At 42.8% G+C, this 24,974-nt stretch overlaps 1 protein-coding gene across 1 annotated transcript in view; it reads right to left on the bottom strand.

The window, feature by feature from the left end:
* The window catches only part of GRM4 (glutamate metabotropic receptor 4), a 330,292-nt gene that overhangs the window by 289,739 nt on the left and 15,579 nt on the right, over nucleotides 1-24,974 (bottom strand). The window contains exon 2 of the mRNA XM_088464206.1: nucleotides 14,501-15,140. Coding sequence (XP_088320332.1) covers nucleotides 14,501-14,992 — 492 coding nt within the window. The 5' untranslated portion in view covers nucleotides 14,993-15,140. The remainder of the gene's footprint in view (nucleotides 1-14,500; nucleotides 15,141-24,974) is intronic.

Below are 24,974 nucleotides of genomic sequence, written 5' to 3'. Positions count from 1 at the left end.
GGTGCAATCTTTTGGCCATAAAAACAATATTGTGAGGTGTGAGGTGTTCAGAATGGACTGGAAATGAGTGGAAATGAAGGTTATTGAGGTTAATAATTGAATAGGAGCAGAAAAACCCGCAAATTCTGTGATTTAAGCTGTTTTTATGCTTTTTTAAAAAAAAATACAGATCCAAAACACAAAACACAGAACCCAAAACACGGAAGGGTGGTTTTGGCAAAACCAATCCAGATCCAAAACACAAAGAAAGATCCTATCCAAAACCAAAACACGAAAAGTGGCCGGTGCACACCCCTAATTAGAACTGGAAATGTCACTGGCATTAAACATTTTGAATAAAAATGCTAGTTTAGGGGTCTTTTCAGTTACCAGTCTGTTTCGAAGCTTCGAATTAACTAAACTGAAAGAAGAAAAAATTCTTTCTACACTAGCTGAAGATGCTTGAGCAGTCAGAAGTTGTTACATTATGGGAAATACATTGGGGTTAACTTTTTTCAATAGCGCTTTTTTTGCTCGTCCATCAGTCATAAGATGATACTGTACTTGTGACTAAAAGTCTTTCTTTCTAGCACTCATCTCAGTAGGACTGAAGGTTTTGAATTGAAATACAAAGGTAAACATGGAGATTAAACCATGAGGTGTTTCTCTGTGTATTGCCTGTGTTATGTGTTGGTGTTTACTCTTAAAGGGCTCTATTTACTACAATCCGCATTGGTAATGCAGATTGTAGTGTGATATTACCGAGTGAATTTGCATTGCCAATTCAGGCAATATCACAGGGATTTACTACAAATCCCTTGCAGGGACAGAGCTTGCGATAAAGCTCTGTCCCTGCAAATCCCCTTCGGAGCCTTATCACGGTATTTTTGCAAAAAATACCGTGATTAAGTGCCCGCGCATGCGCCGACCGGTCACCGCTGCTACCCCCCCTTCGGTGCTAAGCCCCGCCCCCGGTGCTAAGCCCCGCCCCGCGATCGCGGACCCCCGCGACCCCCCCTCCCCCCCTCTCCCTTACTTACACTTACCTGCATGCTCCGGGCCTCCGGTGATGATCTCCCATACTGCACTGGGGCCCGATCACCTGATGACCGGGCCGCAGTGCACTGTGGGAGAACAGCTGACCGGAGGGGAGACATCACCGGAGGCCGATCACTGGTCCCTGGAGTCAGGTATGTAATTTTTTTTTGTACTTTTTTTTACAGTAATCAGCTTGCGGTCTGTTTAGACCACACAGCTGATTACAGGGACCGACTCCCGGCTCTGCTCTCCCCGTTAGAGCAGGGCAGGAGGCCGGTAACCGGGGGAGACCCTGGATAACGCCACCTCCAGGTGGCGTTATTATCACAGAGCTTTCCCTGGTATTTTTTTACAATTTATTTTTAGTAACTTTGGTCGGATCACATTTCCCATTACAATTATGGGAAATGCGATCTGCTTTACTAAAAATAAGTGAAACTTAGGGGTTGGAGTAGAATTTTATGAATTCTACTCCAATTGCCCTGTAATAACTATAGGTGATACTAAAATAATGTGAAAAGGGTGTGAAAACACCCTTTTTCACATTATTTTAGTAAAAACAATGTTGATAAATAGAGCCCTAAGACTGAGAATGTTAGCTGTGGTTTTTTTTCCTGCCCTGTGGGATTGATGGGGGAGAAGTCTTAGCTTAATGCATGGCAGATTTAGCACCTCTCTTATCTGGTTCATCCTCCCTATATCTTTGTAGTGTGTGAGATTTACTGCATTGGTTCAGCTTACTCAGATAAAGACCAGAAACAACAAGAATGTGGAATAATACCAGTCACAGCATTGTGCCTGTAGTCACAGCATAATAAAAAAAAACCTGTGTTTTAAAAAAAAAAAAAAAAACATTTGGTTTACACCATGGTTTAAACTGAGGTGGTTTAAACCAGACAACCCTGTTTCAAAGTGAATAACCTCTTTATCAAGGTGTTTATCCTTAACCAATTCCAATTCTGCTTTTGGTTGCTTTACGCCACCAAAACTGCCCTCACTAATGACATTTTCACAGCCAAATTCAAAGGTCAATTCTCTGTTCTCATACTCATCAAACTTACAGCAGCATTCAACACCATTGACTGCTCTCTTCTACTGCATATCTCCCACTCCTTCTGGCTCTGTGTCTCAGCTCTTTCCTGATTCCCCTACCTGCCAACCGCTCCTTCTCTATACCCACTTCTACCTCTCCTCCACTTCCCCTTCCTGTTGAGGTCCCTCAAGGCTCTCCTCTTGGCCCTCTTCTCCTCTACATATAAAGCTCTTCCTTGGTGAACTCATTATATCATACGGCCTCCATTACCATGTCTATGCCGAATATACCCACAATTATCTCTCTTCATCTGATCTCTCCGCTCCGATCCTCTCCCTTGTCACTGCCTGTCTATCATCCTTCTCCTGCAGTATGTCACATCACTTACCAGTGATTCAGCAATTAAGTCTGGGACTCAGGTAGATTTAGTCCTTCAGAAGAATTTATTGTGGCCACCAATGAGCTTGAAAAACCAATTGTGCATAATGGACACCTACTTTTTATATAGCCACTAAATTATATCCTTTTATCGTTGTACATGCAGCTTGTGCCCAGCATGCTCACTGTTCCCACCATTATAAATATTTACAACATGCTGAAAAGTGACAGATACATATTGTGACCATTATTTTCACATATACTCAGTGCAAACACAAATATTAAACCCAGGACTTAATATAAATGGATACGGGAGTAGTTTTACACAACAACAAAATACACTGTGGCCATAATTAAAGTTTGCCTATTGAGATGTGTCTGTAACTCTAACTAATAGGCAGAACGTCACCAAATTTAGTAATTACACCGCTAAAGGCATGCGGGGGATTCAGTGAAAAAAATATATATATTCTTAAATGGCGCTGTGCAAGGTAAAAACTGAAAAAGAAACTGAACTAATGTGCCAGAGGAACTGACCTCACAGCTCCTAACTCACTCACAGTTCACTCTTCGAATGATATTGCTGATATTGCATTTTACGTGTATGGCACCACATATTTCCCTATCAGCAGATTTTAGAACTTCTTCTCCCCATACCCTGAATAGTATACTTACTAAATTTGGTAGTATTCTGCCTATTTCTGGATTACTCTGGACAGTCCAGAAATCAGTTTCTCTTTCCAGAGTCCAGAGTGTTAATAATGCTGGATGGGTAGCATCTGGAAATTGCAAAAAAATCACTTTACATTCACAAACTCAGCGCCCCACCTCCTCACTCGCCTCCCTGACTGTCTCCAGTCCCATCACCTGTCCTCTCTTGCCTACTCGCTCGCCTGACCACCTGCCTTCAGTCCTCACATGTTTCCAGTCCTCTCCTGCCGCCCTACTCGCCCCTCCCCTCATCTGCCTGAAGTCCTTGCCCATCTCCTTTCATCCCCTGCCTCTAGTTTTTGCCCACCTCCTGTCCTCACCCACCTACTGTACTCACCTGCCTCCCCATCTGCCTCAAGTCATTGCCCTCACTGCCTGTGTCCAGTCCTTGTCCCCCTCCCCATCTGCCTCAAGTCATTGCCCTCACTGCCTGTGTCCAGTCCTTGTCCCCCTCCCCATCTGCCTCAAGTCATTGCCCTCACTGCCTGTGTCCAGTCCTTGTCCCCTCCAGTCCTCACCCACCTACTCATCTGCTTCTCCATCTGCCTCCACTTGCCCACCTCCTGTCATCACCCACCTCCCTGTCTGCCTCCAGTCAATGCCCACCTCCTGTCCTCACCCACCTCCCTGTCTGCCTCCAGTCCTTGCCCACCTTCTGTCATCACCCACCGACTCACCTGCTTTCCTGTCTGCCTCCAGTCCACACTCACCTCCTGTCCTCACCCGCCTACTCACCCACCTCCCTGTCTGCCCCAGTCCATGCCAATCTCCTTACCCATCACTGTAATTACTTCTAGACAAGTGCCCTTTGCAGTTGCTGCTGCCACTGGGCTGCATAAAAATAAATCCCCTCCATGCCTTTATTTTATCCATGGTATACCCTGGCAGCCAGAGGGACTGACATTGGTACAATTGTACTGGTAGGTTTTAGAGATGAGCAGTATGGATTACATTGAATCCAGACCAATCCGAACTTCTTAATCTGAGCAGCATCTGAGTCCTGGCTTGGGGTTTCTCGCCAAGCTCGGATGTTAGATCAAGGCCGAACCTCATCCTCCTAGCGTTGGATTCTCGCGGGGTTTGGATTCCATATAAGGAGTTGCGGCCGGGACTCGGCACCATTCACTCCAGTCCAGTTACGCTTCTGCATGCTTGCTTTCAGCTCTGCGGTGTCCAAGTGGGGCTGTGCCCATCTCTAAGGGACTGCGCTGCTGGGGCTGTGTCCATCTCTAAGGGGCTGTGCTGCTGGGGCTGTGTCCATCTCTAAGGGGCTGTGCTATCACTATGTCCATCTAAGTCACAAGCTGTGTCCAGTCCCCTTAGTCTAATTAGTCTAATTAATTTCTGCACTGTTTCCGCATGCCTCACCCACTGCGTTCACAGTGTGACTCGATATTTGTCAAGCAAAAAAAACTTTAGAATAATAAAGTGAAAAAAAAAAAATGTACTGTTCTGCGCACTGCACCCCAGTACGCTGTATTACCCCAGAGTATGTGTGTAAAGACAGTCTGATTCTACGCAGTGTGAGCCAAGCTGCCAATTTAAAAAAATTAAAAATTGTTGTATTTGTACTGTGCACTGCACCCCAGTATGCTGTATTACCCCAGAGCGTGTGCGTAAAAGCGGTTTGACGCCACGCAGCTGTGAGGTGGTCAAAATTGAGGGGAAATGACTGGAAGTGAATGTTATTGAACAAAAAAGGATTTAATGTTTTTAAGGATTTTAAGGATTAATGTTATTGAACAAATTATGTGATTTTAGCTTTTTTGTAAAAAAAAAAAAAATACAAATACAAAACCAGTCACGGCGGTTTGGCAAATCCAAATCCAAAACCAGACGACAAATCAGAGCCAAATCCACATCCAGCAAAAATGGTCCGGCACACATCTCTAGTAGGTTTGAGCTCCTGTTTTGGCAGATCTCTTAGAAGGCATTTTTAATAAACTAATATAACGGTGACAATTTAACCATATAAAAGTTGGGTGCTTGGGGTATAAATTCTCCATGATTTCCAGAGAATGATTTGTTTATTAATCGTTTCTCATTTATAGACTATTTTTAATCTTGTTCTTCCTTTTAGCCCTATTTTATTCTAAAATATCTGTTTATTAATAGCAACACAGCATAAGACATTGCACACATTTTAAAAAAAATAGCTGAATACAGAGCAAAATTAAACAAAGACAGTCCAACAATATAGGAAATTGCTGAACTAAACAACAATTTTAGAAATAGTGACAATCAATCAAAGATAATCAGCAATAAAAGGAAAATATTAAATATTCCAAAAGTATATTCATGTGTAGCAACAAACAATACCAATATACAATTTAAGTTCTCAATAAAGTAAGGAAAAAAAGAAGAGGGAATGGGGGGGGGGCAGGAGGTGCTAGGAAGGTTAATGGCTGAGTCACATTCCTTGCAGTAAAATAAAATTTCCAAATACGGTAGTTACAATTATAGAGGTTACGTAGTAGGACCACTCAGTATGTCCAAAAAGTTTAAACACTTTTGTTTGTGTAGACTGATACAGAGACTCAATATATGGAACCAATTTCTTGTAAAAATGAGGAGCACCTTTCTCCACATTCAAAAGAAATCGTCTTTGTAAGCTTAACCAAAAGAGGGGCAGATTTTGAAATCCAATTAATTAATATAACTTTTTTTAGCCACGGTAATGGAATCGGTATGTAATCACGGCGGCTGAGTAGCCGCCGTATCAAATTCCGACAGTGGAAGCAGACCAACGGATCAAAATCCCGACTGGGGCTGATAAGCACCCAAACCCTTCTCTCTTCTTATCCTAACCCTCCTTAAGTGGTGCCTAACCTCCCCATAACTAACCTCACCCCATTGGTGCTGGAGCCTAACCACCCTTTCCTGCACCCTAAACCTAACTCTCTCGGGGGGTGCCTAAGTCTAACCTTTCCCTGGTGGTGCCTAACCATAACCTCCCCTTTCCCTAGCCTAACCCTAACCCTCCCAGGAGGATGCCTAACCCTAAGTCCCCCCGGGGATTCCTAAACCTAAATCTCTCCCCCCCGCACAGCTACAACCCGACTCCCGGCTTACCTTCGTTCGGTATGTCGGGCATCAGGATTTCTATGCGGGGCTAATGATAGGTGTCGGGATTTCGATGCCTATCTTTAGTCCCATGTCGGCCTTTCAATTTCAGTGTAGTCGTAACCTGACTACATCCCATGGTAACCATTATAGTGATAAAGGGTATTAAGTGTTTATGGGCCAATAATGAGTTAAGGAATAAAAGCACCTTATTCCAAAATCATCTTATCTTATAACAGTCCCAAAGATTATGAAAGAATAGAGCTTTTTGAGCTATACATTTCGGACAATGCCTAGGTTCATCAGGTACCATATGCATGCATAGACCTTGGGAAATATATGCTCTGTGCAAAGTGTGGAGGTGTACTTCTTGTAATGAAGCTGAGGGGGGGTCTTTTAATGGAATTTCCATATTCTATAAATTCTCAACAGTACAAAACATATCTAGGAAATCTAAATTCCAAAGGGAGTATGTAGTCAACCATAGCTTATCCAAATCTATGGCTAATAGATCCCTATATAATAAATGAATATTAATATATTAATATTTAGCCCTATTTTATGCTTTTTTTAATTAATTGTTGGTAATGTTCCATAGCACAAAACTCTGGGCCTGATTCACTATGGATTGTTACTGTGATCGCAGTTGCGACTACGCACGCAGGTCTGCTGTGAAAATATGGTAATGACTGCAATCGCAAAGCTATTATAGAGATGCCCATAGCCAGCCTCCTCTCTCCCTATTTCCCCCCTCTTCTGCCCATCTCGATCTCTCTCCACTCCGTTGCCTAACTCTATCTGTCTCTTTCCACCTCTGTCCTCTTTCCCTCTTTCTCTGCGCCCCGCTCTCTCTCAAAGTGACTTCTCTGTCCCTATCATATCCTTATCTCTCTCGCTGTCTCTTGCAACATTTCGTCTAATTGAAAAATGACAGTTGGGAGCTGATTGGCTGGAGCACCATTTATCATACACAGTGAAATTTATCACTCATTTTGGTAATAAAACTCATTAGTAAATGGGGACCTCAGTTGGCTGCACTGCAGTGAAGTCACATTGAAGCTCAGTGCTTACAACACTCTCGGCCTCCGCCACTGCTCGCAACCATGCTGGAATCGGAACATCAGATTTGCATTGGTAATGCCTAGAGTGATTCCCAGACTGTCTGATGGAAAAAATGGGCAGTCTGGTTGAATGCTGGTGCTCTCTGATGGGAGATCAGGTGAAAGTGGCATGTGTAGGAAAGGTGAAGGCATATAAAGGGGGCACTGATGGCATATGAAAGGGCTGATGGCATATAAATTGGGGAGGCTCTGAAAAATTAAATAGTTCTAACTACTGCGGTTTTGGCCACGCCCGTGGTTACAACACCTTTCCGGGAATCTGAAAATAAAACTTGGTAACCCTACATCTATTAGGGCTTTTAGTTATATGCCGGTCACAATCCCGACGCTGGAATGCCAGCTAAGGAGATACGACAGGCGTCAAGATACCGACGTACGGTCTCCCATTCTACTTAGCCACTGAGGGGGAGAGGGTTAGGTTCAGGGCACCGCGGGGGGACTTAGGGTTAGGGACCCCTCCCCGGGAAGGTTAGGGTTAGGCACTAATGGGGGGAGGTTAGGGTTAGGCACCCCTCCGGGAGGGTTAGATTTAGGGAGTGGGGAGGACGGGTTAGGTTTAGGCACTAATTGAGGGAGGTTAGTGATAGGCACCCCTAAAGGCAGGTTAGGGTTAGGGGGAGGAGAGGGGAAGGTTAGACTGACTTACGTGCACTGTCGGCATTCTGTCCTGCCGGGCTCTCCCTGTCGAGATTTCAACCAGTGGCTAAACAATCCCATTCCATCTATTAGAGCTACAGACAGCTCAAAGTAGGGCAACTTAATTATGGCTAGGTGGTACATTTCATTAGCACAGAAGTCTTATAATCTGACAATATATGTTGGTTTCCATGCAGACCAGGGGTGGGCAAGAAGTGATCCTCCAGATAGGGCAACTTATTGCCCACCCCGATTTAGACTATACGCCTAATTTTCATGAGTTCAAAATCATATATTAACAGGTCCAGCATAAGTTCAGCAGATGTATTCACCTATACCTGGGCTTGTACCAGGGTCGGACTGGCCATCTGGCAATTCTGGCATATGCCAGAAGGGCTGATGGCCAGATGGGCCGGTCCAAGGCAGCCGAACAGCAGCAGTCTTTTCTAAAGAAACAGTTTCAGGGTCGCACGCACTGGTCCCGCCTCACCGATTTGTAGCTCCGCCCACTACCTTCAGGACGGGGCCAATGCAGGTGCGGGCTGATCATAGGCTATACTATAGTTTACTGAATTTACCTGGCCCACCCCTATGCAGTCTTCGTTTAAACTTTGCAGAATGCTCCAACACTGAAAAGTTACCTGATCGGAGCAGGATCTTCTCAACAGTGTATGAATTGCTCCGATTGGCTGAGTGATACATCACACACTGTCACTCAACCAATCAGAGCATAGACACGCCCCCCTACATACACTGGAGGCTGCTACTAGAGAGAGACTGCATGCAGCAGGAACAGAAATGAAGAGGATGGTGGTTAGTGTCACACTCACACTAGTGTGTATTGTTTGCATGAAAGCCTGTCACTTTTTGTGGCTTACCAGCATAGTGGAATGACAAGGCTGTGAATACCCTGCCACAGTGCAATATGGGATTTGTTGTTCTAAAAGGCTGGAGAGCCTTGTGTGTTACCTTACTGTTTTGGGTTTTTTTAGATTTTAGATCACAACAGTAGATTCAGAAAAGCATTATGTAACAGTTGCTGCATGAGTATGTTCAGCTCTGCACATTATACTTATTTTTAGAGTTTAGTCCATTCACTAATTACATAATCTAGAAGCAGAAAAATCCCTACCTGTTTAAATAGTTCTGTCAAGTTGATCATGGACAAAGAAACTGGAGGGGACATATGAAGATGCTAGCTCCAAGTATGGGAACAGGCCGAGAAATGTCTTTATAATTAGTTTAAAATATTACAGGCCTTTCCTAAGCTGACGGGGATTCTAGTTAGTACATACAAATCAGCATACTACAAAAAGTTGTAATAAAATAAAATGATCTGCTTGAAATTGATATTTTTTCAGACTGATATGAAAAGGTATTGTATTAAACAGCACTCAGATCTTTTACTCTGTACTTAAACCAAATTTATCTTGCAGGACAGTCACTGATTTAAGAAGCTTGAAGCTTCTATGCTCTTATTGCTTTTTATCCCCATTCAGAAATTATGCTTAATTAAAACTTTAAACAGATTGTCTACTTTCATTTCAAAGATGAATAAAATAATATATTCTTAAATATAGCCATCTATGTATCAAAGGTAAAAAGCCCTAAATCATGGGATGGGTTGGGTACAGTATGCCGGCGCCCACAATCCCGATACCGGCATCCTGACTGGGTTACAATGCTGACACCTACTGGTAAGTAGGCTAACCTTCCCCTCCGCAGCCTAACCTTAACCGGCCCCCCACTCCACAGCCCAACCCTATACCTCCCCCCTAGTGCCTAACCCTCACCCTATCCCCAATACTTACCTTCCGTCGGGATGTCAGCGGTCGGGATGCTGGTACCGGAATTCTGACTGGTGTCGTGATTTTGGCGTCAGCATTCTGAGCGCTGGCATCCCGATCAACGGGATCATAATTACATCCTCATGGGACAACCAGATATTTTTGAAAGTTTTAGGGATCTTGCCTATTTTCAAAGTCCCCTTTCTATCCTTGAAAACTATGGGTCTGATTCAGCAAGAATCAAAATTGCAAAGCTGACTACATAGTCAGCTTTGCAATTGTGATTCTTGCAATAATGCAAACGCGCTGGAGGTATATGACACACCCTTCTGCATTTGCGATCCCAGCACTGCGACGGAGGTCACATGCTGTGATCACCATTGAGACCATCGGTGGTTGATGGTCAGCTCCGGGCCTCCTTGCCAGCAGAGTAAGCCATGATCAACGCAGATCCTGGCTAACCACTCCCAAAAAAGGGGCGTACACGCCCCCATTTCCGTTAACAGGCCCCCCACCGCCCCTTGTGAATCAGGCAGAGGTATTCACGTGTATCTATGCAGGACCCATTCTGCACAACCGCAGAATGGGTCCTCCGCACGTGCAGATTCCCGATCATTGGGAATCTTGCGTTCGCTGCTGAATCAGGCTCTATCTCCAGTGATAGTTTTCACTGGGGATATTCTGCAATTCTTCTCCATGCTTTGCATAGTGGAATCCTATTTATCACTCTTTGGGGCCTTAAAATTGTTTAGTGTTAATTTAGTTTAGAATTTACTACATTTTCGGTTGTATTCATCATGCAGAATCTACATAAGTATCACATCCGAAAAACTGTCATTTCTGCCTAAACATTTTTTCAGATGTGATACTTTCCTACCCTGTAGTCATTTGATTAACGCTGCCACCCTCTTCCGAACAGAGAAGCCGGGAGTGGACACACATTATAGAATCTATAAGGATAATTAAATAATAAGTGAAATAATGACATTACCAAAAAATATATTTAAAATAACAAGTATATTAAACAAGCGTCTGTTGTTTAAATTAATTTAAATTAGATAAATATGTTTTGCAATGCACACTTACTAGTGTATATACACTTGCCAATGTCGGGAGCGACATAGCAACGGTGGGGGCCATGTTGCATTTGGCAGCATGGCCCTCGCTGACTATGTTGCTTGTCGGACCTGCAGCAGATCCGATGGGCGATGTCGCTGATGATGTGTAGGACCACGCATCGTCAGTGACATTGAGGGTACACACTGCACGATTGTCGTTCTGATGTGTCGTAATCAGCCAAATTGTGCATAAATCATCTAGAGCAGGCCTGGCCAACCTGTGGCTCTCCAGCTGTTGCAAAACTACAAGTCCCAGCATGCGCTGCCACAGTTTTAGCATTCCCCATTTGCAAAACTGTGGCAGGGCATGCTGGGACTTGTAGTTTCACAACAGCTGGGGAAGCCACAGGTTGGCCAGGCCTAATCTAGTGTGTTCCTACCTTAATTTTCTACAACTGCTTAGCTAGTGCTTGGTTATTGGAAAAATGCCTACCCTTCTTTGTGTGTGGCCTACACCAATGAAGTGCCAGCTTTAGCTAACAGAACCAACCAAATGTCCGACTATGGCACATGTATGAATCCCCTGCAGGGTGAGCTGTGTTGTGTGTGTTTTAATACAGAGAATGATGTGCACTTGTATGCTGTTCTAATATTAATTATATTTATAAGAGCATAGCCATAGATTGGAAAGTGGGAGGAGTCAGGAATAGTAAGGGGAGGAGTCTGTGCCCGGAGCCAGCTTCTGACACGAGGTGGGCCTGTGTGCTTTAAATGCCAGGGCCTATTTTTAGTCCCAGTCCGGCCCTGGCTTGTACCCTGTTCATTAATATAGACAGACACAGCTTTACCTTCCAGATTAAAATATTTATTTTTCATAAATACAGCAGGTTTATCACATGACGTGACTCTTCTTCTATGCATTACGATTTCACGGCAGGTATGAGATGCACTGTCCAGTAGCTGCACTTCTGCAGTTTGCCCGAAAGGCACTTGGCTTTTGGACATACAGTATGTGTGTGTATCTGGCTTTAGCCTGCCTTTCTTTCACTGTCTTTTCTCTCTCTATTAATTATTTAATATTGGCTTCTCATGCTGCATTACTGCTCGTTAAGAGCTTCCCTAGAAAATCTAATTCTATCAGCACTTCAGGGGAATTCAGAGAGGAGACTACAAAAAAGAGATAGAGAGGGATGTGGTGTAGAGAGATGTTTAAATGAGAAACATGTGGGGAGAGAGATCAGCATGAAGGAATAACAGTGATTAAAACTTTGTTATACCCCTTTTACACCGAGCTAAAAATCACGGGTTGATGCGCATCAACCTGGGATGTTTGTCGGTGTAAATGGATCCACCCGGGTCCAGGGACCCAGGAATCCAACTCAGGTATTTTGCAGGGTTGGCCACGGGTCGTTGGCTGGCTTCAGTGGAGCTTGGAGATGACGTCATCTCCAAGCGTCCACTTCAACGCCGGAAGAGCCGGGTTACTGCAGACCCCGCTCTGGTGTGAACGGCGCCGACTCTGGAATATCCTGGGTCGGCGCCGGTGAAGTTCTGGGTCTGATCCGGATTGGAACCCTATTCCAACCTCTGGGTCATACTCAGAACTTTGGTATAAAAGTGGTATAAGTGGGGCAATGGTGCTCTGTCTATTTCAGAATAGGTACTATGAGAATGACAAAATAATTTAATTGGGAATTATTATTATTATTAGCAGAAAAATACAGATAATTAAAGTACAAGAGAAGAGAGATGACCAAAGAAGATAACAACAAGATAAATTAGGAATAATAGTCAGAAAGATAGAAGAGAATGATTTAGGAAGGCTAAGAAATAAAGAAAAGGAGAGATATACAAAGATCACACACCAACTGTGTTCAGAGTATTAAGATCACCATTAAAATCCTATTAAGCCCATTAGTGTCTGCAGGAAATTTACAGAATTGGTTTTATTTTACTCAGAGTTTCCTAAGCATACGAGGTCAGCCCACAGCAAATAATTTAACCGATGCATAAATATTACCCATAAAAAAGCATTAAATTCAGCTATTGCGCCAAGTAATTCCCTCTATCATGACAAACTAACAATGACACTTTTCAAAAACTCACTGCAGTATTATAAAGCTGTTATATATTTAATTATGGATCGGAGATTAATGTTGGATTGAGATTGTTGATTGAAAATGTAGCAGTGTGCTTTGCTTACTATGAGCCTGTAAGACCATGAATTATCTTTTCCAATTGCATACTTTTCTAAAACCAGTTGCTTAATTAGAATAATTCTCCTATCTAGATGTTGCCTTCACTGTGTATTGACATTGATTGATATTCCCAACCAGGGCACACTATTTATTTAATATTTATTAACAGTTACTTATATAGCGCCAGCATATTCTGTTGTTTAGCAACAGTGGCAAGTGTCAGTCATATGATGCTTTCATCCAGACATGTATTGCCCTCATCAGCTGGCTGAAGAGGGCTGGACCATATGAGTGATTTAAAACTACTCATCTGAAACTCTTATTGACCAGTCACACAAAATTGCTGCTGAGGCCTCCCAGGCTCATGCTTTAAATAAGGGAATGTTGCCTGGGAATAGCCATAATCTTTACGCATTGTGGGCCAGTCATGTGATACAAATGGGTTGTATTTAATCACTATAAGAGAATAGAACATTGAGCAAGCACAAAAAGGTATTTCTAGCATTTGAAAAACACACCTAAAATAATATACAAAATATCATAATAGTATGATTTATGACATTATATATTGCAGAAGTATATATATTATTTCCACTTACATATTAATTAGTTACTAAAATGTAACATCCTGGAATTGGCCCATTTGTTTGCAGCTATACTGGCATCAACGTGGCCATGAGGTTATCATTCTAAATATATTTTTGGATTGCCCCATTTTACGACCTTTTAGAGTTGGGCATAACATGCTTATTCTCAGAGTCCTGAAGCTCTTGCTCTCCCTGAACCCAATGTTGGCCGGGCTCCAGTGGTGCCCTCTCACTGTCCTCAAACCAGATCAGTATGTCCGTGGGCACCTTCTATTAGCAGCTATAGCTGCTATAGTGCAAAATTGGAAGTCTCCTTCCCACCATCTTATTGACAAGGTTATTTCAAAAACCTAATATAATTTTGAAATGGAAGAAACAATGGAAGCACAATCCTCCAAATGAGCTTTATCACCAGCCATGAAATGCTACCAATTCAATTTCAGATGGAGGGGTGCTCCTTCCTATCACCTGTCTGTTACCCCTTTAATTTCACTGAACATATCTCTTATGGTGACAACCTTAATGCTTGATTTGTTGGTGTTACTTTGTTCATTTACCTTGTGAAGGTATTTACTTGTTTGTTTTACTATTTTGCTGTGTTATGTGCAGACGGCTGCCTCTTCCTCTTGTACCTTCCCTCCCTCCCCCTCCCTTCCATTTCTTCTTTGTACCCCATATTTCTGATATGTTCATTAAAAATTTAATATTGGAAAAATATATATTTTTCATATAGTCTCTAGTCTCTAATGTTTAGCGGCTGTGCTTACTCTAATCCATAGGTAAAATCCACCATAAAAAGAGATGCTAGATTGTAAGTTTTATGAAATGGTACCTACAGTACAGAAGCACTTTAGAAAAATAATAATACAGTGTGTCATTTAAAATAAAGATAACAATTAATGTGTACTCACCTTGAAGAGTCTCAAAATATTGGCCACCATGATAGAAACAGAGCTAGAAGATGCGCCAATAACTCCCACCACCCTCTCGGGCTGTGCAATGATAGGATTTCCACCACTCAGACACCGCACTTCGGCCCTGTCCTTGTCTATGAGTGGTTGGACAAAGCTCAGAGATTGCTCTAGAGCATGAGTATCTCGGGAGCAGGTGTCCAGAATTCTTGCACCTAAGGTGATGTTAGGCAAAAGATCAGGATCAGCATTAATACGATCAAGGGCATATAGCATTGCTTCTAAACGGTGTATTCCTTTCTCCTTCTTGAGTTCTCCACAGGCTCGGCCATCACTTCCCCTTCCATGGACAGGGAAAAGACCACCCAAAACAAGGTCTCCATCTATCCTCACAGAATTCATGTGTGGTGAACTCTTTGGTTTGGACCAACATGTCCATGGAGTTAGAAGTAGCAACATGCATGCCATCATTATAAGCTTTGCCATATCCATAATGTAGATTTTTGGTAAACCAACAAAAGCCTCTCCTCTTCCAGTGCCCACTCCAAACACAAATCCTCTGTTGGTTTGATCATTTAAGGTGCCAAGGCCATGAGTCTGTGCAGATATTGATCATCAGCAGTATGAGGCATCAGTAGATCTGGAAGAAAAAATGACATCAAGATAAAGAAAAATAAAGACCAAAATTGCACCTTCATTTACTAATGAAAGGAAGGAGAAATGACTTATTTGTGGTTATAATGAATTGCATTTATTGTGTAAACCTATTCACCCATAGCAGCGCAGGCAATGTGCTCACTGGTAATCACTTGCCCCCTGGACTTAAGTGCAAGGAAGTACAATTTTACATGAGGCTGGTGCAGGCATTTGCAGGTAGTATATGAGGCAGAATAACAAATACTGAATAATAAAGGAATTACTATGAGGTACAGTAACATAAAATGTCAACATACAAAGAACAAAATGTGTGCATAATAATAGTTAAATAACCACTAATATGAAAAATAATAATATAATAAAATGAACTATAACCAGGCACATGCAATTGTCAGGCCTGCTTGCTAAAATCACAAGGATAACACAAGTAAGGGGTTAAGGCTGGCAGTGGGAGATAGTGGTAAAGCTAACTGCAAACAGTAAACAAATAGAAAATAATCAGGCATATACCTAATAAACTTATACAGTAATTGGAAATATATAAAAACAGATACTGCTGCCCCTTAAAAAGGACCTCTGAATTCTTAAAATAATAATTCTGCTTTTATTACTATTTGGAGAAACGCGTAAGGGTTTGTTTGGAGTGAGAACACATATGCTGATTAAACTGCCTAATAAGGACCCATGGATGGGTCATGTTAAAGTTATAACCAACAAGCATAAGACTGGTTGTACCCCATTGTCTGATGTTGCTATAAATTATTTTAAATATTCCAATTACTGCATAAAGCACTGTATTTTTTCACTGATTACACAAGACTGGGATACATCGATTTGCAGTGTGGTGTTTTATTACATACACCAGTGTTTCTTAAATATATTAAGAAGTATTACACTGCTTGGAATTATTGTTTTAACAGCACATTTGCAATTGGTAATATAACTCTATAGCCTACAATTTATATAAAAATCAGTTTTGCTGTTGCTCACAGCTGAATAGATATTGGGTTACTCCGTTTGTAAGGCGTACAGGATACATAATTAGTACTTGAAATAAAAGTTGCCATTCTCACAGCTGCAGTGTGTGTTACCAGTTAGGAGACCATAAACAGCATTTTCTTAAAACACATAAAGGAGTAATGTATTGATCCAATAAGAATACTTATATAACTTATTTGTATTACTAAAAAGGTGACTTTGGTGGGATATTTGTACCCTCTAAGTTCCGGATCCCTTATAACAAATCAAATCAGAACATGTGTATGGCAGAACACCAATAACAAACAGGCCAGCTGCAACAGGCAACTTGTGAATGCCCTGATCACCTTATAAACGCATGGACCAAATCCCAGAACCTCCCCCGGCCCTGCAATCTAACACATACTGCCATACACCTGAGGTAAGAGCGACATCATGCTATTTAGTCAGAAGAGTAGAGAAATTCCTATTATTGTTGTTCATCTCTCTGATCCTGACATTGGTGGATTTTGCTTTGAGTAAAAATCTACTGGTTACTTTGGGTAAAGGTAAATGATCTTTCTATATTCATCTGTTCCATTTTTAATGTAGGATAGCATAGCAACTTGGGCAACATGGATTGCATTATTCTATGCACATGTCCCAGGATAAAGAATATTTCATAATCACAGCCAGTGGCGGCTCCAGAAATGATTCCAAAATTCAAATATGGTAGCCACACCAACTGCCAGTGAGTCCTGGCCGGAGATGTTTGGCAGCGTTTGGAAGGGCAGTTGGAGGTGCTCCCCTATTTGAATTTTGGACTGTGCTGTATCCCCACCTCTGGAGCCGCCACTAATCACAGCCTACTATCATGTAAAGGGGCATACACAACAGACGATTCGCTCCATGAGCGACATCGTATAGTGTGTCCCCGGCAGGGGTTCTCAATGTCGTTAACGACATTGAGCACACACACTGAATGATATCATTCACGATATCGTTCAGTGCCGGGCACCCTCCATCATCCCTGAGCATGCAACAATCTGACAATATCATCAGGGTGGCCTGCATGTTCAAGTGATGAACGACAATTACCAAAGACCTGCGGGAAAGCGCAACATTGGTCGTTAACGTTCATCGTTTTTGCGTATAAACTGCCCGATATAGTGAACGATAATGGTATCGTTATCTTTCAGTCGTCCAAAGTGTGTACGCACCTTTAGACCACAGGTTCTCAGACTTGGTCCTCAGGACCCCAAAGAGTGCATGTTTTCCAGGTCTCATCACAGAATCACAAGTGCATTAATTAGCTTCACCTGTGGATCTTTTAGAATGTGTCAGTGAGTAATGACTACACCTGTGCACCTGTTGGGTGACCTGGAAATCGTGAACTGTGTGTGGTTCTGAGGACCGAGTTTGAGTACCACATCCATCTGAATGATTTTTACTTTTAATATATATAAAAAATATAACATACAGATTGTTCCATCCTCTTCTTGGTACAACAAAATATATATTTTACCAATATTGCATTTATTGTCCCATAAATGTATATTTATTTTTAACATGGCATTACCAGTTGCAAGTCTGCTGTGATGTACTCCATTCTGTAAATGATCCTTTTATACTGTAGCTATGGTTTGAAGAAGAAGTTTCCAAACCAAATTAACCTTTAGTGGTCTATGTACTAATAATCGCAGTACTGCCGCGATTATTATGTATCCATCTCGCAGTGGATATTTTCATTTTTAATGAAAATATCCCCGCTATGTACAAAGGGGAACTCGCAGGGACAATGGTTTCGGTAATCTCTGTCCCTGCGACTTATATCCTAGGCAAATTGTAGAAGTCCTTCACAAAAGAGATAGACTTTTCTAGGGGAAGCTGACACTGCGCATGCACAGTGTCAGCTTCCGGAGCCGGCCGGGGGCTGTGAGAGAAAGAGATCGAAAGTTCTCTCTCCTGCACCTGGAGCCTCCATAGGCTTACAGCAGTTTACACCATCTGAAGAAAAGCTTTGTTTTTTGGAGTTTAGTACATAGAGGACAGATTGTAGGCTTGATACATAGGCCCTTAAAACACATTGAAATGACTGTAGGGGATTTTTACAAAAACATTTAAGGTGCGTACACACTGGGCGATTAAAGTGGACGACTGAACGATAATGATATCATTATCGTTCAGTCGTCCACTTTATCGTCCATGTTTAACACAAAAACAATGAACGATAACAACGACGCGCCTTCCCGCAGGTCATTCGTCATCATCGTTAGGATCGGGGAGAGAGCCCGGCGCTGTACGATATCATTAATGATATCGTTCAGCGGGTGTGCTCAATGTCATGAACGACATTGAGCACACCATGCCGGGGACACACTAGACGATATCGCTCAGGGAGCATATCGTCTAGTGTGTACGCACCTTTATACAACATTGATATATTCAAGTTATTTTATTTATTTTAATTTTGTTTTGCAATATTTTATTGTAACTGTAAATTCTTGCAACATTCATGTGATTATACTTTCTATTAGTTACAGAATAATGCCATGTTTAATTAAATTTTACTAATCTGTGCCCTATAGATCAATTTAATTTTCTACATCCCTCTTCTCCCTCCACATAATAGCTTTCGTTTTCAAGTTGCAGGTGCTGAAAGTGTTAGGGCAGGGAGGATTAAATTGTCTATTACAAATACAAAGAAGCTAATAAAAAGAAGGTATAGCTGCCCCTTTATACAAAATACATAAATACACAAACTGGCATAAATCACACCAATGAAACTGGACTTGCAAGCACCCTATCAACACACATAATAATGTTAGTCACACACTGTAATGTAACTTGTGACCACATTTAAAAACACAGTAAATATGAAAAGTGATTTGAATTGTATGTGTTGTTCATTAATAAAGTCTTATGTAAGTTTATTAAATGTAAATAATTATCATTGTTTACCACTAAGCTCTGCAGTACTGAACAGTCATGTTAACAAATCAAAGAAAAGAGAACATGTGCATACAAGGTTGATGAAGGAGGTGATACTGAGGGTAGAGAAGGCCATGCTCATCCAAACACACAGTCTAGAGTGAGAAGGCAAAGCTGAGACATAGGATTTAGTATGATTCAAAGTCGAGATGGATCTGTAGCTGGTAGAACATGCAGCATCAAGTGGGGTTTGCTGCGCTGGAGACAGGACTTGGATCTAGCAACAACCTTGAGGAGTTTGGTGGATGATAGAGGAATAGGGGCTGGGGGCAGAGGAAGATAATAGGTGCTGAGGACAGAAGAAGGTGAAGGGGGAAGCTGATAGGGGCTGGGAGCAGAGGAAGGTGAAGGGGGCTGGGGATAGAAGGTGATAGGGGGTGGGGATAGAGGAAGGTGATAGGAGCTGGGGATGGATGAAGGTTATAGGGGCTGGGGTTGGAGGAAGGTGAAAGGGGCTGGGGTGGAGGAAGGTAAAAGGGGCTGGGGACAGAAGAAGGTGAAAGGGGATGTAGGAAGGTGGAGGGGCAGAGGAAGATGAAGGGGGCTGGGGAAAGAGGAAGGTGATAGGGGCTGGGGACAGATGAAGGTGATAGGGGCAGAGGAAGGTGATAGGGGCTGGGTGCACAGGAAGGTGATAGGGGCTGGGTGCAGAGGAAGGTGATAGGGGCTGGGTGCAGAGGAAGGTGATAGGGACTGGGGCAGAGTTAGGTGATGGGGAATGGGGGCACAGGAAGGTGATAAGAGCTGGGGGCAGAGAAAGGTGATAGGGGCTGGGGGCAAAGGAAGGTGATAGGGACTGGGGCAGAGGAAGGTGATAGGGGCTGGTGGCAGAGGAAGGTGATAGGGGCTGGGGGCAGAGCAAGGTGATGGGGCTGGGGATGGAGGAAGGTGATGGGCTGGAACACAAGGTGATGGGGCTAGGGATGGAGAATGATGATGAGAAGCTGAATTTGAGGAAGGGACTGAGGACTGAGGATGGCTGGCTGCAGACACCATCCCTCCTACCCCTGACAGCACTGTCATCAAGAAGACCTTACAAGAGACAGCAGACAAGAACTACAGCCTGCATCATCAGTGATAGAGAGACAGTGTGGCAAGTCATAGTGTAGTTTTACTTTATTTAAAGGCTTGCATAAATTTCATTTAACATATCATGCTTCACATATCACACATGCAGGGGAGAGATGTGCGGGATCGGAGGTGGTGGTGAGAAGGTGGCACCCCCAGAGACATCAGTGCATACTTGCCTACCCTCCCAATTTGGTCGGGAGCCTCCCGAAAATCGGGTGCCACTCCTGACCTCTCGGGAAGGCAGGCAATCCTCCCAGCTGCCGCCAACCCCTTCTTTCCCCCCCGCAATTTCTCTGAACCCCCAGACCGCCCACAAATACTCACCCCGCCTCCTTGAGCTGGCCACGCCCCCCCCTGTGGTGCCGATCTGGCTGCTCCCTCCCGGAAGGGTCAGCTAGAAAGTCGGCAAGCCTGCATCAGTGTACCGGGCCCGAGAGTTCAGTTGGCTGGCCCTGGCTGTAAGTCAGATGCAAAACAAAGACGGCTACAGGAAGTGTATCTCATGACAAAGTCAAATATATGAAATATATTTATATATGAAGGGCTGGAGTTAGTGAGGGCTATGATGGTAAGGGTGAGTATTTGCCTTTATGCACATAATCTGGTGCATTTTTGTGGATATCTCACATATTCTGTTTCATATTCCAATCCAGTCATTTACACTCAGCTCTTATAAAGAGAAAAAAATTACACCTCCTAGAATTCACGCCATGTTGCTAATGTACTGTATGCACTAGCATGCAAAATAGGCACAATGGCAGCCAACATGCACAGGGTGTCACAAAGCCAGAAGAGACAGCGTTTGTGCAGTGTTTCTCATTGGTTATAATTTGGTCATCCCTTTCCAGCTATATAACTCTATGTGCAGGTTGCTCTTTAATGGGACAAACTATTTAGCTTTTTGGGTGTGTAAATTTCTACATTATTCCTGTTCCCATTTTGTTGCAGAATATATGCATTTCTTTCTCAACCTCTGCACCACTAGATCTGTATCCTGTATTATCCATGCTCTTTGTTTTCATTATCTATGTTCTTCTCTTTTCCCCCTTGGCTCTCATTACAGATAATATTCTCCTGTTTGTGTGCTAGGAGAGGCAGTTGCAGCATCTGCCCTATGGACCCTGATTCCAGTCACAGGCCAGTTTAGCTAACAATCTGCTTCTGCCAGTGCATGAGACAAGATAAAGGTGCTGCGATAGCATTATGTGTATAAGAGAGGGAGGTTTTCCATTCTCAGCACAGGAATAGCAAAGGCAGCGATATAGCTGACAGAGATGTGTATATGAATATAATATAGGCAGTAGCTGAGGACATTACAGAAAGTGACAAACAGAATGCAAATGCAATGTATTGAGGCTATTTGTATTGATTTTATTAACAATGATGGATTTCAGACGCTATTGTTACAGGAGTTAAATTGCTTTTCTTTTATCATGAAGATCAATGATCACTAATAGAAATTAATGTCACCCATTGAACACTTTTAACTTATTATTGCTTAAATTGTTCTACAAAGTGACTTGTTCACTAAGAATCCATAACAGAAAAGAAAAATATCAAGTCAAAGTAGCAATAGACTGTTATAGTTACAGTTTTCAGGCAAAAAGTTTGATTTCTATTACGATGTCCAGGTCTCAGCTACTTGGAGTAGATAGTGATCATGTAAAGGTTAAACCTTGGGCTGCAGCTTCCTGGAAATCAAAATGAAATTATGTTTTTAATAGCTCTATGAGTAGGGGTTAGAAAATAGACTATGCCCAGCTCAGTCTATCTATCTATCTATCTATCTATCTATCTATCTATCTATCTATCTATCTATCTCATATCTATCTATCTATCCCCATCAGCCATAACATTAAAATCTCTGTCAGGTAATGTAAATAACATTGATTATCTTGTTACAATGGCACCTTTTAAGGGATGGGATATATTAGGCAAGTGAACACTCCATTCTTGAAGTTGATGTGTTGGAAGCAGAGAAAAATGGGCAAGCATAAGGGGTGTTCCCGATATGCAGTGGTTAGTACCTACCAAAAGTGGTTAAAGGAAGCACAACCGGTGTACCGCCGAAAGGGTCATGACCGCCCAAGGCTAATTGTTGCGCATGGGAAGCAAAGACTGGCCAGTCTGGTCCGATCCCACAGTAGTGCTACTGTAGCACAAATTGCTTAAAAAGTTAATGCTGGCTATTATAGTAAGGTGTCAAGAACACACAGTGCATCACAGCTTGCTGTGTATGGGGCTGCGTAGCTAGAGACCGGTCAGAGTGCCCATACTGACCCCTGTCCTACAATGGGCATGTGAGCCTCAGAACGGGACCATGGAGTAATGGAAGAAGGTGGCCTGGTCTAATGAATCACTATTTCTTTTACATCATGTTGAAGTTCAGATGCGTGTCCTTTGTTCACCTGGGGAAGAAATGGCACCAGGATGCATTATAGGAAGAAGGCAAACCGGTGGAGGTAGTGTGATTTCTTGGATAATGTTCTTCTGGGAGAGCTTGTATCCTGGCATTCTTGTGGATGTTACTTTGACATGTACCAACTAAACATTGCTGCAGACCAAGTACACCCCTTACTTGCAATGGTATTCCCTGATGGTAGTGGCCTCTTTCAGCAGGATACTGCAGCCTGCCACACTATAAAAATTGTTCAGGAATTGTTTAAGGAACATGACAAAGAGTTCAAGGTGTTGAATTGACCTCCAAATTCCCCAGATCTCAATCCAATCATGCATCTGTGGGATGTGCCGGAAAAAACAGTCGGAGTCATGGAGTCCCAACTCACAACTGTGATCTGCTGCTAATGTCTTGTTGCCAGATACCACACAACATCTTCAAAGGTCTTGTGGAGTCCATGCCTCGACGATCAGCCGTAACATTAAAACCATCTGCCTAACATATAATCTCTTACTACTTTTATTGAAACTGGACATCTGAGCCAGGCTTCCAGTTCCTGCAAACATGTGGGGACAATAACTCATCTTGCATATGCGCACTTTGGGACTGATTCAGAGAAGGACACAATGCCGATGTTTACGTAGTAGAGTGATTATCAGTGGTCGCACTGCGCATGCTTTTAATTTCATTACTGATGTCGCAGTGAGGATTATTCGCAAACTGATTGACAGGCAGGGACAGTTTTTTTGGCGGCAACAGGGAGGTGGTGACTCAAACGCAGGCATGTCATGACTGTTTTTGGGGCGTGCCTTTGCCTGTGAGTTAAATCCCATTCGCAGTCAGAATCACTCTGGCTTCTCAGTTCTGGCAGCCTGTTTATACGACCATAGGGTTTACTCCGATCAATGCTGCGTATTTGTAAGCAGCCGCTTTAGATTTGCGAAGCTGCCAGTGGGCGTCTCAATACCAGGCAGCTGAACATTTGCATATTTTCGCAAAGCTTCTGCATACAAATTCACAGCTGCTGCAACATTAGAGCCCATCGCTGAATGAGGCTCTTTGACCCCTAATTGGCTGGGCAGGCAGTAAGCTTAGGTGCCAATCCTTGCTCGTCGGCCCGGTGACTTTTAGAGAAAAAAACTGCAGTACTGAAGACTTTCTATCTCTGCGATGAGAAGTGATAGAAAGTCTTAATTTTGTAGGGGTCATAATAAATAGGACCATCAGAGTACACATTTTATGTCTGGTCCAGAGAAGGTAAGCAGGATTGTTAATGGGAAGCTCTTTGTCACTCTCTGCCTGCATGATGCGTGGGGGAGAGGGGGGGTGATCACACTGATCACCCCCCACCAAGTCTGCCCTTGGATGAGGACCGCGTCGCATCACCATGTGCATGCCGCACATATTTATTTTATTTTTTTTAGGGATTGTGGCCACGCCTACGCTATTTGTTCACTCCACCCCAGTACCTGGGCCCATCTTCGCTCTCTACTGCCCTTGTTGTGCATTACCATCTTACACAGGAAAACTCTTTGATAATTACAATAAATAGCTTTCAAAGGACCACCCATGTATTTGTGCTATGTCATGTGTGCAGTTAGTGAATGAGTGTATCCTACATCTGGATTATGATCATGATGGACAGAACAGGATGGGTATGAGGGGTGACCAGACTGGGCTTTAAACACCCAAGACAACTGCTATGGGCCACATATTTTGAAGACCCAACTTTTTCCATTAAAATTTTTATTCTTTCCTTTGAGGTTGAAGTTAAAGTATACAGAAATTTGTTCTAACAACTTTATATAACATTTATTAGAACTTAGTTTGCTGTGCCGTGTAACTAATTCTTGAATTTATTATGCATATTACATATTGAAGTCCAAAATGTTTAACAAAAGAGGTTCATTTTTGTTTTGCGTTAGACCCTGCAAGGCAAAAATTGTTCCTATTAAGGCAGTGGTGCACGCAGGAGGGGATTTTTCAGTACTCAGAAACATCACCCAGGTGGACCAAACGTTATTGTTGTGCTGACCGTAGTCTATCAACCTGCAAGTGTAGCCCTGCCCCTAGCGCCATTATGCCTGTGGGGAAGAGGCGGAGCCAGTTTGGTGCGATTCTATGAGAATTGCATAATTTTGGTTATGCCAACTCCTTATAGCTACGCGAATCATGGCATCATGCCACAGCAGTGGGGCCTAATGATACAAGGTGCCTGGCCCCACCCCCATCAGCGACCTCTTGCAGCATCATAGGCTCCAAAGTAAGTGTGTGTGATTATGTGTAGGTATGTGCATGTGTGTATGTGTTCTATATAATATATGCGTATGCCATAATTAATAAATATATTCTGTATATATACCTATACACGCATATAAGAAACACCCCCCTCCCCCTGCA

This window comes from Taudactylus pleione, unplaced genomic scaffold (genome assembly GCF_031769625.1).
Source record: "Taudactylus pleione unplaced genomic scaffold, aTauple2 ptg001607l, whole genome shotgun sequence".
NCBI classification, from domain to species: domain Eukaryota; kingdom Metazoa; phylum Chordata; class Amphibia; order Anura; family Myobatrachidae; genus Taudactylus; species Taudactylus pleione.
This window is presented reverse-complemented; position numbering and strand designations above follow the sequence as displayed.